This window comes from Leptodactylus fuscus, chromosome 8 (assembly GCF_031893055.1).
Source record: "Leptodactylus fuscus isolate aLepFus1 chromosome 8, aLepFus1.hap2, whole genome shotgun sequence".
Lineage (NCBI taxonomy): Eukaryota > Metazoa > Chordata > Amphibia > Anura > Leptodactylidae > Leptodactylus > Leptodactylus fuscus.
In genome coordinates, this window is record NC_134272.1 from 7377748 (window position 1) to 7393110 (window position 15363).

A 15363-nucleotide genomic window follows, 5' to 3' on the forward strand; every position below is an offset into this window, starting at 1 on the left:
GGTCATGTATTGTAACAGGTCATGTATTGTATCCGGTCATGTATTGTAGCAGGTCATGTATTGTAGCCGGTCAGGTATTGTAGCAGGTCAGGGGGACGACTCTCAGGCTCAAATACTGGGCCTGCTAGGTTAACCCCTAGCGATCTAAAATCTTACAGACCGAGGATTTGATTCAAATCAAGAACTGTAAGATCTGTGAAAGGTCTCTGGTGGTCAAGTCATCGGAGTGATTGAGGCCGAGATCTTGCGGTGGGAAGAACAGGGAACATTCCTCCAATTTGTCACCTTGTATACTGATAAATCCATCATTAATACTTGGCAGAGTTCTAATGTGCAAAAAAAAGGGAACATGAGCATAGTAGTAACAAATAACAACAGATGGGCTCCTTCTATTTTAGTGTGCCAAATGCCATCTGTAGCATCAAATATTTCTTTCCAATGTATGTATTTAAGCTGTGCTCAGTTCTAAAGCATATGTCAGCAATCTGATCCCCATTATTTACTACACCCAGCGTGTTTCGCATTTAGCTTTCTCCATCAGCCATCTTTAATCAGAGAGATTTTTTTTTTTTTTTTTCCCGCCGCAGGCTGGATCAAAGTTCCTCTGAAGAGTTAATGATTCACAGCGACATTTGCAAAAGATGAATCTGTGAAGTGGGACGGCAAAAATAGAAAAAAAAAGAACAAAAACTAAAAAGTACATTGGACAGTTTAGGACACTAGGAAGTTGTATTCCACAGCCCTTTTGTTTCCCAGTGGTCTTAGTGTAAGAAAAAAACTTTCGATATACTGCTATAGGTGCACGGATAACCATAGAACCCTGCCGGTACAGGTACTGATACAAAATCCAAAGAAAAAAATAGTAATCCAGCATCCCATATAGCATTAAATTAAAACAGTTTGTCTTTATTAGTCCATTTAAAATTTCTTTTGGGTAACAAGAAACCAGTGAAAAAAATGTAAAAGAGACACAGCACTTACATGTAAACTTGTATCGGATTACATGGAAAAATAGACGCACGATGCTTTAACCGCCTACGCGTTTCAGGGTCAGAGCTCCTTCCTCATGGCGAAGTAAAGACTGAATGCAAAAGATTGCAAACACAGGGAGAACATACAAACTCCTTACAGATGTTGTTCCTGGCGGGATTCGAAGCCAGGACTCCAGTGCTGCATGGCTGCAGTGCTAACCACTGAGCCACCGTGTTACGCCCAATCCCAACAATATTTGGAAGTGATGATCCAGTCCCCGCAGATATACTGTAGCCCTGATCTTATCATCCTTCAGTCCGTCTGGGATGACATGAAGAGACAGACGTATTGGAGCAAGCAACATCCACAGAAGATCTGCGCTTAGTTCTCCAAGATGGCGGCGGGAACAACCTCCCTGCCCATGTGCCAAAAACTGTCTGCAAGTACCGAGAAGGAGGCAAAGGGCAAAGGTCACACCGAATATTTATGGGATTTACATTTCTCTTTTCATTTTGTTCATAAACCTAATCCATTAACCCTTCTCTTTCTGGCAGTGTTCTCTGTAACCTCTTTCCCCACAGTTCCCCAATCCCGTACATTTCTGTGTCCTTGCACTTTCCGCTACGGCTTCCTTGTACAATCCTAACGAAACTAATAAAAAGGATCTGCTTTGCTTTAAATGAACCTGCTGAACAGTCTTAACCCATAGCTGCCCCTTTGGGAAATTTGGCATCTTCCGTGCACTGAAGGTGATAATCTGAGGAATCATTATTAGATGGAAAAATCCAGTAATCGCCCCGGAGGAAATATCTTGGCATTGTGCAGGTTATGCCCCATTGGATAAGAGTTTAATTTAACACAAAAAAATTTCCGTATTTGCCCTACAAGGGTTTCTTTATCTTACTTTTCGCTGCTGTTTAATTGAACCAAATGAGATTTCGGATTCCTCGAAACCTCTTAAAATACGGCTGGTGAGCAGGTATAAATCTCCGCGCCCACCTACGGTCATCAGGGCGACGCCGCATCCCGCAATCGTTAATCACAATTAGAGGAAACCCAAGCCTTGCCTCCGATGTTTTCTGGACTTTTACCCCTGCGGTAACAAAGTATGTTGTCTCTCTGCACTTTCCATTACAGCGGCAACAGAATGAAGGAAATCCAATTTGTGCATGTAGGGAGGAAGCGTGACGGATGTGCAGAAGGACAAGATAATATCAAGTTCCATCACCTTCCTGGAAGTGGCCATCAAAGAAAGGCAGATTTAAAGAATCGCTAGGAAAATCCCAGCAAATTGAACGGGGAGTTTATTAAAACGGCAGCGTGTATGGATCGAATCTGGGGCAATGAGAAATAATGTGCGGTGTATGGAAGAGAGAGGGAGGAACAATGTAACGATCGGTGGCGTCCCGTCCGGGCTCATTGAAGGAGATCCAAGTGGCTTGTATTCTGCATCAGGACAGTCATGGTCAAGTATATGGAGTCTAAAGGGATCCCTGATCTGTCACCGTCACCAGTCATACCTTCCATACTAGGACACGCCGTCTCTATATTTGGAAGTGGCTAGAGGACAAGAACCAAAAGGTCCGTGGTAAAAGAGGATTGTGCTCACTGGCAACAGGACAAGAAATAAACCAGAATATCCAAAGTGGATTCTTTATTGAAATTAGTAGAACAGCACGACGCGTTTCGGGTCAAAACAGGTGGCACGACACTGACAAAGCTGACCTGTGTGAACTGGACCTACAAACCAGTCTATTTGCACTTCAGAAAGGACCCAAAACACGTCGTCCTGTTCTACTAATTTCAATAAAGAACCACATTGGGTATTCCGGATCATGTCTTGTCCTGTTGCCAGCGAGCACGGATCCTCTTTTACCACGGACCTTTGGGTTCTTGTCCTCTACCCACTGTCTTTCCGGTTTTCCGATGCACCAGCGGACCCGCTGTCACTCCCACCTGGGTTACCTCCTCCAAGGCTATACAAGGGGTTGTGATTGCTCACAACCCCGCCAGGTGAGAGGCCAACTGGTTACCATATTGCTTTTTCACATTATTCCGTGATCTATGGTTTACATTCTGCACTCAGAGCGCTCGGGGTCTCTCCTTTTTACTCTTCGCATATATTCGGTAGTGGTCTGGCCTCTGAGACCCCTGTCACTCCAGAGAAGGGGTTTCCAGCTTCCATGTCCCGCCTACTACAACGGTGCTCCTAGTCCTGAGAATGGAGAGGCTATACTCCTCCTCACATCCTTGTAGGGGTCCCAAAGGTCATAAAGTGACAGCCCTCCCTAGCAATATGCCCCGACTATTAGACGGAAATACCTCAGTGGGAAATCCCTTACGCCTCAGTCGCCCATCGTACCGATGACATCTGATGCCTAACCATATAGGGGTTATTGGTTTGCCCTGCGGTACCAGGCTCTTTTGCCCAGCATATGCCCTCGAGTGCACAAAAAGGGTATCTAAAGATGGACATCTCCTATCCATGGCTCAAAACTTGATGCAGAAAACCTACGGTGTGTTCTGGCAGATATTTATATCTCACCAGGAGTCTGAGAACACATAAGACGCTTTGTGTAGACTCAGCAGGGTTAATGGGTTTACCAGTAAAGGAAGAAGAAAAAAAAAAAAAACCTTCTCCATAGCAAGGGCCGGTCTTGCTACAGGCACTATCTCAATCAGTCTGTCAAGGGACAAGTTCTGTTGACTTAAATTTGATATAATAGGGCAGGGAGTACAGCCTCCCCGCATAGTGATGCCAGAGCCTTGGTAATGATCGGTGCACTCACAGCTACAATATGTACAGGATGGAGGGCAAGAAATGAACCTAATGTCTCTAGTTGATATTTACAAGACCATAATATCCGGATTAACGCAAGAGAACATTTCAGCTTTCCTCTTGGAACCGTTTGTCCTGAGATCTTACTACAGGTCATTCACACTGTTTATGTCATTCAGTCGCAGCTCTTAAAGGAACACTATAGGAAATGCAATTGTGCAAATTCTAGAGTTGAGGTCCTGAGAGAGATATTGTGTGACTCAAAGAAAACTGAAGAGACTTATATATCAGGTGCCGCTCCCTCTGAAGGACCTGCCTATCAGGTATCTCTCCCTCTGAAGGACCTGTCTATCAGGTATCTCTCCCTCTGAAGGACCTGCCTATTACCGTATTTTTCGGACTATAAGACGCACCCAGGTTTTAGAGGAGAAAAATAGGGAAAAAAAATTTTCAGGCAAAAAATGGTAAAATATTTAATATATGGGAGTTGTAGTTTTGGAACAGCTGCAAGGCCACATTGACAGGTGACCCTGAAGCTGTACGGGGATGTATAGGGCGGTTTTTTTTTGTGGGGCCAGGTGTACTTTTTAGATATACCATTTTGGGAAATGTTTATTGCTTAGATCACCTATTATTTAATTCAGAGGCAAAACAGAGAGAAAAACCCGGCAGTTTAGCACCTTTGATTTTGACGTTCACTGTACATAAAAATATTAGTAGACCGGGCATTTTCAGACACAGGGATACCTAATGTGTATGTTTCACAGTAATGTTATACTTTTATATGTATTCTAGGGAAAGGAGGTGAACTTTTATTTATTTTATTTTTTATTATATTTTTTTTAAGTGTTTTTTTTTTTTTTTTTTTTACTATTTTATTATCCCCCGCCTAGGGGGCTTGAACCTGCGATCATTTGATTGCAAGTCCCATAGACGGCAATACAAGTGTATTGCCGTCTATGGGAGATTCTATACATTACTATCGCGGAGGGTCATAGACCAGCCGCGATAGTAATATATATCTATGACAGGCCTCGGAGCCTTCATTAGGCTCCCGGCTGTCATCGGAACAGGTCGGCTCCTGCGGCCTCGCCGTGCAGGAGCCGGCCTGCATCACTAAAGGTATGGGGCCGGTGGGGACCGGCCCCGGGGCTATCTAACTGCCGGGACCTGTGGTGGAGGAGTGGATTTGCAGCATGGCCGCGCTACTGCCACCGCTGGTTTTCTTCAGCGGCAGGAGCGTGGCAATCTGCAGGCCCTGGCAGCTAAGACAGTCCCCGGCATCTGCTGTAATAGACCGGCGGATGCCGGGGAGTGTCTTAGCTGCCGGGGCCTGCAGTATTGTCACACTCCTGCCGCTGCAGAAAACCAGCGGTAGCAGTAGCGCAGCCATGCTGCAAACCCACTCCTCCACCCACATTCAGACTATAAGACGCACCCTCATTTTCCTCCGAAATTTGGGGGAAAAAAAGTGCATCTTATAGTCCGAAAAATACGGTAGGTGCCGCTCCCTCTGAAGGACCTGCCTATTAGGTGCTGCTCCCTGTGAAGGACCTGCCTATCAGGTGCCTCTCCCTCTGAAGGACCTGCATGTGATTTTTTTTTTTTTTTTTTTTAATAACTTTCTGCCATCACCACAATAAAGGAAAAAAAAGCAGAAATTGAAGAATATTTAAGTGCACTGGGGAAGATGTATTAAGACTGGTGTATCGTATGCTAGTCTTAAAAAAGACTGACTGGTGCATAAATAGGGAAACAAAAGACACAAGCCAACGGGTCAAGTCCTGTTGTAGGAGCGTGTAAAACATTCCCACCTGAGAGAGGTGACGGCCTTGCTTGAGATAGAGGCGCCCTGCTCCATCGTGCTCATCTGTGACTTCAAGAGAGTAAGTTCAGCAGTCAGCTAAAGAGAGACAAAGAAAAGAATATATGATTAGTAAGTATACACAGAAGACGTCTACAAGGAAGGACAACGCTGCAGCATATCAGATTGAAGGGATTTCTCACATCATAGAGTAGAGACGCCGATATCATCATCCAGAGCTGCTAATATTACCTTATAGAGCCGCAGATATCATCCTACAGAGCTGCTAATACTACCTTATAGAGCCGCAGATATCATCATCCAGAGCTGCTAATATTACCTTATAGAGCCGCAGATATCATCCTACAGAGCTGCTAATACTACCTTATAGAGCCGCAGATATCATCCTACAGAGCTGCTAATATTACCTTATAGAGCCGCAGATATCATCCTACAGAGCTGCTAATACTACCTTATAGAGCCGCAGATATCATCCTACAGACAGGATAATACTACCTTATAGAGCCGCAGATATCATCCTACAGACAGGATAATACTACCTTATAGAGCCGCAGATATCATCCTACAGAGCTGCTAATACTACCTTATAGAGCCGCAGATATCATCCTACAGAGCTGCTAATATTACCTTATAGAGCCGCAGATATCATCCTACAGACAGGATAATATTACCTTATAGAGCGGCAGATATCATCCTACAGAGCTGCTAATACTACCTTATAGAGCCGCAGATATCATCCTACAGAGCTGCTAATACTACCTTATAGATCCGCAGATATCATCCTACAGAGCTGCTAATACTACCTTATAGAGCCGCAGATATCATCCTACAGAGCTGCTAATACTACCTTATAGAGCCGCAGATATCATCCTACAGATCTGCTAATACTACCTTATAGAGCCGCAGATATCATCCTACAGAGAGGATATTACCTTATAGAGCCGCAGATATCATCCTACAGAGCTGCTAATACTACCTTATAGAGCCGCAGATATCATCCTACAGACAGGATAATATTACCTTATAGAGCCGCAGATATCATCCTACAGAGCTGCTAATACTACCGTATAGAGCCACAGATATCATCCTACAGAGCTGCTAATATTACCTTATAGAGCCGCAGATATCATCCTACAGAGAGGATAATATTACCGTATAGAGCCGCAGATATCATCCTACAGAGCTGCTAATATTACCTTATAGAGCCGCAGATATCATCCTACAGTGAATGTACAAAAGAGAAATGTAAATCCCATCAATATTCGGTGTGACCTTTGCCCTCCATCAGTTCTTCTCGGCACTCGCAGACACTTTTTGGCAGACCTGGTAGGGAGGTTGTTCCTGCCGCCATCTTGAAGAACTAAGCCCAGATCTTCTGTGGATATTGCTTGCTCCAATCCGTCTGTCTCTATGTCATCCAAGACAGACTGGATAATGATGAGATCAGGGCTATATCTGCGGGGGCCGGATCATCACACCAGGACTCCTACTCCACAGGGCAAAGGTCAAATATTAATCAGATTTAGATTTCTTTAAGTCATTCAATTCTGTTAATTGACCAAAAAAATGATTAACCCTTCGATTACTTTGCACCAACCTACCTAAAACTTTTGCACAGTACTGTATGCCTCTGATGCATAAAACAATTTTGTATTTCCCTCTTTCCCCGGCAGGATCAGTCCAGGCCTCCGCTTTTATCACTTAACAAAAACAATATAAGAGAAAAGCCGGCCTGTCAATTTGCAACGAGCCGAGAGACGCCTGTCTGGAGCATTGCTCAGGGGCCCCGACTAACCCTGTAACACTCAGCCAATATGAATTCATGAGATTTGCCTGTCTGAGCCTTCGGAGACCAGGCAAGCCATCGCAACATACAAGGGTCTGACAACACCTGTTTAGAGGCCAATCTTTTAGTGCTGAGAACAAAGTCGGAGGGGATTGTGGGAGCGGCGGAGGCGGCGCGGCGCGCAGGTGAGAGCAGTGGCGGGGTCACGGTGGTCAGTAATGGAGAGCGCTGGACCGTTCCGGCAGGGATGCCGACGCTTTTATCTAAAATCCAGGCTGTAGTTTCATTGCTTCAAAGCGGCCTTAATTAAACGTCAGCGCTTGATGGTAATGACACATTAAGTGTTTTATCTCCTCTTATTGTTACATGGGAAATGGAGAAAATTGCTTTATTTGCACTTGGGGTCAATTCCTCCATTGCCGGTCTGACAAATAAGCTTCACGTTTTAATCAAATGTGTGTAAAGGGAAATTCTATTAATAATGTCATAAGCGCTTCATTTATATCCCATAATACAGCCGGAGACTGGTGCCAATGGGGGAATACTGGGCATGGCACCTTGCGCCGGTACGTGTAAGGAAGGTCCTAACAAGAGGAGTCGCAACTTATACGTTATCATTTGTCATGTAGCAGCATTTTTTATTTATTTATTGAAACCGGACCATGAAGTTGATCACTTTAAAGGGATCCGATCATTAAAACAAAATTTTTAGTGACTAACACGTAGGAATAGCCTTAAGAAAGCCGATTCTTCTCCTACCTTTAGATGTCTTCTCCGGGCCACCATTCAGTATAAATCCCGGTTTTCGTCCATATACAAATGAGTTCTCTCGCAGCAGTGGGGGCGGTCCCTGTGCTCAAACAGCACTGGGGGCGTCCCCAATGCTGCGAGAGAACTCTCCAGCGACGCCTCCATCTTCTTAAGGAACGGCCTCTTAACGCGTCTTCTTCCGGCGCTGGGGGTCAAACTTCTAGGCCTCGGGCAGAGTCGACTGCGCATGCCCACAGGCCACAAGAAAATGGCCGCTTACTAATTGCGTAAGCGGCCATTTCTGCTCATCTCCACTTCCTGGTTTTCAGCTTAGTCCAGCCCCCGCTTGCTGTAAATAATCTCTGCATTTACACACATAATAAAGACACTTCTCAAGAAACTTATCAGAAACTTAGTGCTCAAAGTGAATACAGACAGCCGGGAGTCGTCATCATCCTGACCTGTCAGCTGAATCTGACAAACAGAGCAAGACAGAGCTTTATGGCTGGGCTCACATCTACAAAACGTAGTCCAATATTGTGCATATAGTGTTTTTTAGGACCTTTGATGACATCACAGGCCCTTCAGCCGCCCCATAGGATCACGCTATGCAGTGGGCAGAGCTACACAGTAATTTGGGGGCGGAGCTAAAGGGCAGGTTGCATGTGAAACCCCGCCCACCAAATGACGCAAGAAACCAGGAAGAAAGAAGATTTTACAGCAGTGAAGACTGGTGAGTATGCGACGTGGGAATACCCCTTTAAAGTTTGGGCTTTAATTGGTGGAAATTTACATGACACGAATTCTGCCGCTGAATCAGAAGTTTCCTGCTTCAATATTTGCCTCCCATTGAAAGCAAAAGACAACAGATTCAGGGTGGAGTTTGGAATTTATTTCAGGTCGAATCTGCCTCAAAATCAGCACCAAATTCCACCATGTGAGCATGTCCTTACTAGTCGTGCACCGATGACCCATTTTCAAGTTTTTCTTTGATGCAATTTGGGATCTTCCATGTCAACCATGGACGACGCACGTTACCCTCTACTTTCTTTCCGCCTCCTTTGTCCCTCCCATTTCCTTTTTGAGCTACGGATAGTTGGATAGGACATTTCTCCTCGTTGTTGCACTGGATTTGTTTTTGTGTTGACAGAATAACAAGCCGTTCGAAGAAGATGTGCAAAAATTCATAAAATGGCAACAAAATTCTGCTTCCAAGTACAAACTTCTCCAGCAATTTATCTGATGTTAAAACAAATATTCCAGGCGCAAGACTCTCACAAATATGAAAGTAAATAAACACGGGCCAAACAGTCTCAAAATTCTTTCAGATCAATCCCGTCACGTAACCCCAGCCAGCCGGAGAGGAGCCAAGGTGCACGCCAATACCGCGTTACTTTTCAACACCAGTGTTTATTCAGAAACTGATAAGATTATCATAGCAAAAAATGTTTCCCTCAATTTTCTGATTAGTCGTCTTATCGGTGGCTCGGCTGAGTCTATCAAAGCCAGCTGGGAGGAGAGGAAGAGCCGAGCCATTCACACAAGCACAGAGCTGCAAATGGAAGGTCTGCTGTCTGCGGCTCGCCTCGGCACACACATTCATTATTCTCCTTCTTCCAGCCGCCTTCAGATCTACAGAGACACCGGCTCAGGAGAGAAGGATGGAAGGAAATGGTACTTTACAGGAGAAATGCCATCACAAGCTCGCACGTTCCGAACATTGCCTTATAATTTAGATTCGCTGATATTACATCCATTTTTTTTGCTTCGCTTCTGGATTCATTTTGCGCTAGATTTATTTATGGCAGCAGAATTGGGTAAAGGGGGCTAACAAAGGCGTCCGGCGGTCTGTATATAGGGTCCTATAGGCTTCTGTGCAGGACAGGGCAACAACAATGCTATAGATGGTGGTGTGACTACCTATGGACATGATGGGCTTACCATGGTTATTGGAGTCGTCTCAAGAAGATTTCGTTATTCCCCTTCTTACTACACGTATAGATCTTACATGGCTGGATCTTGGGTTGCTTGTGCGGTTTTTGGGTTAGGGACTATAAATTTTGCACCTGAATTTAGGGGCTTTAATCCAAACATGTATTCCGAAGATGGTAAATACTCATGTCCCTAACACAATCTTATAAATAGCCACCAATATTGACGTGATTTATGGATACACCTTGATATGTTATCGGTCACCAATATTGACGTGATGTATGGATACCTTGATATGTTATCGGTCAATAAAACAAGTGGTATGGAAATCACTGGGCATAGTCATAGCCCTTGTATGAGCCCCGAAGCTTTTTTGTGAAAAACATTTGGGGCAGATTTATTATGCTTTGTACCCATTGACTACTTGACTAAGAGAATGGGAGATACAGAAAGCCAAAGGACTATGCCCAGTGATTTCCATACCACTTGATTTATTGACCAATAACATATCAAGGTGTATCCATAAATCATGTCAATATTGGTGGCTACGTTGATGGTGGCCATCAATATAGCCACCATAAATCACATCAATCACAACTAGATAAAAATGTAGAACTGGCATATGTCTACTGTAAAAAAAAAAAAAAAAAAAAAACCCTCTTTACTAATGGACAAGTTGGAACAAAAAAAAAAATGGAGCAGGAAGCAGATCCATCCTGTGTGTAGCGGCAGAGCAGGTAACGGAGACCGGGTCCCATTCACTTCATCAGCCCCGTCTGCTTCCTGCACCATTCTCTGTGTATCAGCTGCTGAGAGCGTCAAAAGGATGGGTCCATAATATGTTTTGAGCCTGGAAAACCCCTTCATTTTGCAAGATTATCAAACTATTGGTGCCCCTATTTAAATGGGTTATACAGGATTTGGAGCGACCTCTGGGGCGGCCTTGGCAGGCATAAAAATAGCACGCTAATCCAGTTCCCGGAAACCATGAGGCTCATGTGATCAGAGAGATAAATCAGTGGCCGCTGGTAAGGAATTGGTGATGCCAGTGACCTCCGAGGCCACTGTTTGGTCTCAGTGGTCACACAACTGCTCGGAGCCCTGATATGTTACGGAAATGGGACTCGAAGAAAACAGCTGAACACCAGGACCGGTGACTACGTTATTTCCTTTACCCTTACACGGGGCTGCTCTGTACAACGGTTTGAAGGTCTCCTAACTGACTCCAATGACTAAATAAAAGGAGTGCGTGTGGACTTCTCCACCAGAGTAATTTACACCTGTGTAGATCTTCTTGATGCCAAGGAGTCATTAGCACAGATTAGATGAAAGGCTCTCGTTGCGCTCTATTCGGCCAGAGCCCGGTCTGTGCCATAACTCCGGACACCGAGCTGTCGTTCCCTGCATTGTTCCTTAGATTATAGAAGGTTTGCCACCTACCGGACGATGTATATTTTTTTTAATGCTACAACATAATGGGTTTGAGTACAACATGATTAATACATGAGAGATACCATCAGGAGTCCTTATTAAATTCAGCAAAGCCCCACTGGAAGTCAATGAAATTTCCAGAGTTTATGGGGACTGTAGAGTTAGTGTGTCGCGCTCGCTTTATGTAATCATTTATCAAACGCTTAAAAATGAATAAGCCGAGCTGCAAAATAAACAGGGATAGTAAGGGAAAGATTATTTAAGACAACACCGATAATCCTTTATGCCACGAGCCACATTGATGCGTTCTCAGGGCACGGGCATTGGATATAGCAGGAGGTATAACACAACAATTTGGAGTTTAACCGGGAAATTTATTGGTGGTGGAAACAACTGGATAAGGGAGAAGATGAGGAAGATGTTCCACCTATGATAGTACCTAAGGGGGCAACTGTGGCTAAATGCAATACCGATAACAAGCCCTAGTCAAGCATGGCGGAAAAGTGAAGATGATATTGGAAATCCCTTTCACAGCAGCTCAGCAATGTCCTGCAGTGTTGTCCCATTCAAATGCAACAACGTGGCAACACCTTACATTGAAACTACAATACGTACAAACTGTTGGAAGTATTGAAGAGAGTGGAGCAATAGCGCCATGCCAAGACACCGACCCTCACCAACCTAATACTGACCCTAAGGATAAACCAGCAATTTTAATAGGATAACATTCTGGCTGTCTGCAGTCATCACATAATATCCAAGTTCCTTCTGAACATGCCTTGAACTCGGTACAGTCACAGTCAATCTCAAGCTTATTTCCATTAACATCCTGTGCAGCAACAGTTGTTTTTATGCCGCCAGGGCTTGTTCGTGCATGGAATTACTAATAATAGAGACTGTAATTCTCATTATTCTTTGCCTGTCTTACAGATATTGTCTTGCAGCTACCGACATCTCTCTACTATAGGCTATAAGGTAGCGCAGTAACAACTCCCTGTCTCTATAGACAATATAATGTGCCACTGTTCTGCTACTGGGACTATGCAATCTGATGTCCAGAGGGTGACATTTACCCTCTCCAAAAAAAAAAAAAAAAAAAAAAAGGGGGCATGTACAGGCAAAAGTGGTGACAAACACCAAGTCTCATAGTTATAAGAGGTGAAACAACTCTGTGTTCAGAGTATAGGGTCACGTGAGTGAATGAGAGCCTGGCTTACAGGGGTGGATATTAGTAAGTGATCATTCAGTGCATTCAAGGAGACTCGCACGTACCTTTAAAGAATGGAAACCCCTTTAATGGTCTCTGCAGAGGATTTAGACCTCTGTATGAGAACAACTGAGCTCTGACAACAGTAAAGATATAGATGAAATTCATCAGCTCAACAACGTGTGATCATATCGGCTACCGAGACGCAGAGCAGCATTACTAGTCGTAGTGCACTTCAGGTATTGCAACCACAGTACATGTATTTCTCACTTATTTTTTGCAGCCATTGCACTGGAATTTTCCTGCTGACATGAAAAGCTGATCTTGCGAAGCCTGAGCTATATTTACACTTAAAGTATACTGGGATATTTCAGCAAAAATGAAAGTACCACCTGCTCTTCTCCTGCGTTCTGCCGGTATTTATTTTGCAGGATGCCCCCTGCCTGTATGACGGGCATATAGCACACCAGTTAGCTTTGGAAATCACACAGCGCAGATTAAGATGAATGAGAAGTGGCTTAGAATCCATAAGCTTCACACCCCTGTCCACAACTATGCAAAATACATCGACTGTATTGACAAGTGCACACAAACCACCATCATACCTCTGCGCCTGCAGCCTAAAGAGCTGAAGTTTGGGAAAAAGAGTGGAGAAGAAAAGGGAACAAAGAGCGAAGGAGCTACAAGAAAACTGGAGAAGAAAGATTGAGCAAGCGGGAACAATCCTGTGAGCGAGCAAGCAGGAACAATCCTAAGAGTGAGCAAGCGGGAACAATCCTAACAGCGAGCAAGCGGGAACAATCCTAAGAGCGAGCAAGCGGGAACAATCCTAAGAGTGAGCAAGCGGGAACAATCCTAACAGCGAGCAAGCGGGAACAATCCTAAGAGCGAGCAAGCGGGAACAATCCTAAGAGCGAGCAAGCGGGAACAATCCTAACAGCGAGCAAGCGGGAACAATCCTAACAGCGAGCAAGCGGGAACAATCCTAACAGCGAGCAAGCGGGAACAATCCTAACAGCGAGCAAGCGGGAACAATCCTAAGAGCGAGCAAGCGGGAACAATCCTAAGAGCGAGCAAGCGGGAACAATCCTAAGAGCGAGCAAGCGGGAACAATCCTAACAGCGAGCAAGCGGGAACAATCCTAACAGCGAGCAAGCGGGAACAATCCTAACAGCGAGCAAGCGGGAACAATCCTAACAGCGAGCAAGCGGGAACAATCCTAACAGCGAGCAAGCGGGAACAATCCTAACAGCGAGCAAGCGGGAACAATCCTAACAGCGAGCAAGCGGGAACAATCCTAAGAGCGAGCAAGCGGGAACAATCCTAACAGCGAGCAAGCGGGAACAATCCTAAGAGCGAGCAAGCGGGAACAATCCTAACAGCGAGCAAGCGGGAACAATCCTAAGAGCGAGCAAGCGGGAACAATCCTAAGAGTGAGCAAGCGGGAACAATCCTAAGAGCGAGCAAGCGGGAACAATCCTAACAGCGAGTAAGCGGGAACAATCCTAAGAGCGAGCAAGCGGGAACAATCCTAACAGCGAGCAAGCGGGAACAATCCTAAGAGCGAGCAAGCGGGAACAATCCTAAGAGCGAGCAAGCGGGAACAATCCTAACAGCGAGCAAGCGGGAACAATACTAAGAGCGAGCAAGCGGGAACAATCCTAAGAGTGAGCAAGCAGGAACAATCCTAAGTGTGAGCGGAAAAGATGTGGAGGATTGAGAAAAAGAAAGGTGCGAGCCATGTTATGTCTAATGATACATCTGCATTGTCGAATCTGTTCTTCAGCTCTGTCATGGGAACAGATTAATCGTAGACTGATATGATGAACAACAATGGATCCCAAGGGACCCTACTGACTATAATGGGGTCCCATCAGATATCTGTCTTTTCTTCCTGACATCACTGGATGAAAAAGTTGGGTTTGCAGGACTTTTTCATCCACGATTTTAGAAGGACTCCGCTTTGCTGTGTATAGACACTGTGGAACATGTTGTAGCTATATATTAGGAAACATAGGACACAAAATATCGGTATAAATATAGAAAATTGGAACTGGGTACAAATACATTTCTATACTTAAAGGGACTGTCCAGGAATTGATTCTGATTGGTTTTGGGGGCTGACTTCAATGGAAACTGAGCTGTAGCAATGGCGCCTGACCACTATACAAGGTATGAGAGCCGTGTACAATATGGGTGTCAGAAGTGGACCCTAACAGCTAATCCGTGCAGGGGCCACTGATGTGATACTTAAAGTCTATGAGGACTGGTCATAACCTTTCTATAACATCCCTTTAAACTGGTTTAGTAAATATCTTAATTTCCCCTACAATAATTGTTGCACCTTATCTCATAACTCTCTATTGCGCCGTTCCTCTGTTAATCCTCCTAGAAACTTGCACATAAACAACCTCCCTCGGTCCTAGCACTGATGACAGTGACATGATCAGATTGAGTAGAGATAACACCGGCTAAGGCCATGGTAATACTCACTTGTCAGAAATTTGTAGGAGAATTAACAGAGGAACGTAACATTTCATAGAGTTATAAGAAAATGCTCCAAAATAGTTCATATTTACGGGGAACAGAATCATTGACTGAGCCCGGCTTGTCAGGAGAGGTGACAGATCCTTCATAAATTTCATTTTAGAAAAATATTACTTTCTGGAAATAAGATCTAC

At 44.5% G+C, this 15363-nt stretch overlaps 1 protein-coding gene across 1 annotated transcript in view; it reads right to left on the bottom strand.

Annotated features, from left to right (window-relative positions):
• MAD1L1 (mitotic arrest deficient 1 like 1) overlaps positions 1 to 15363 on the bottom strand; it is a 428393-nt gene that overhangs the window by 189987 nt on the left and 223043 nt on the right. The window contains exon 14 of the mRNA XM_075284203.1: positions 5566 to 5654. Within this exon, the coding sequence (XP_075140304.1) occupies positions 5566 to 5654 (89 nt within the window). The remainder of the gene's footprint in view (positions 1 to 5565; positions 5655 to 15363) is intronic.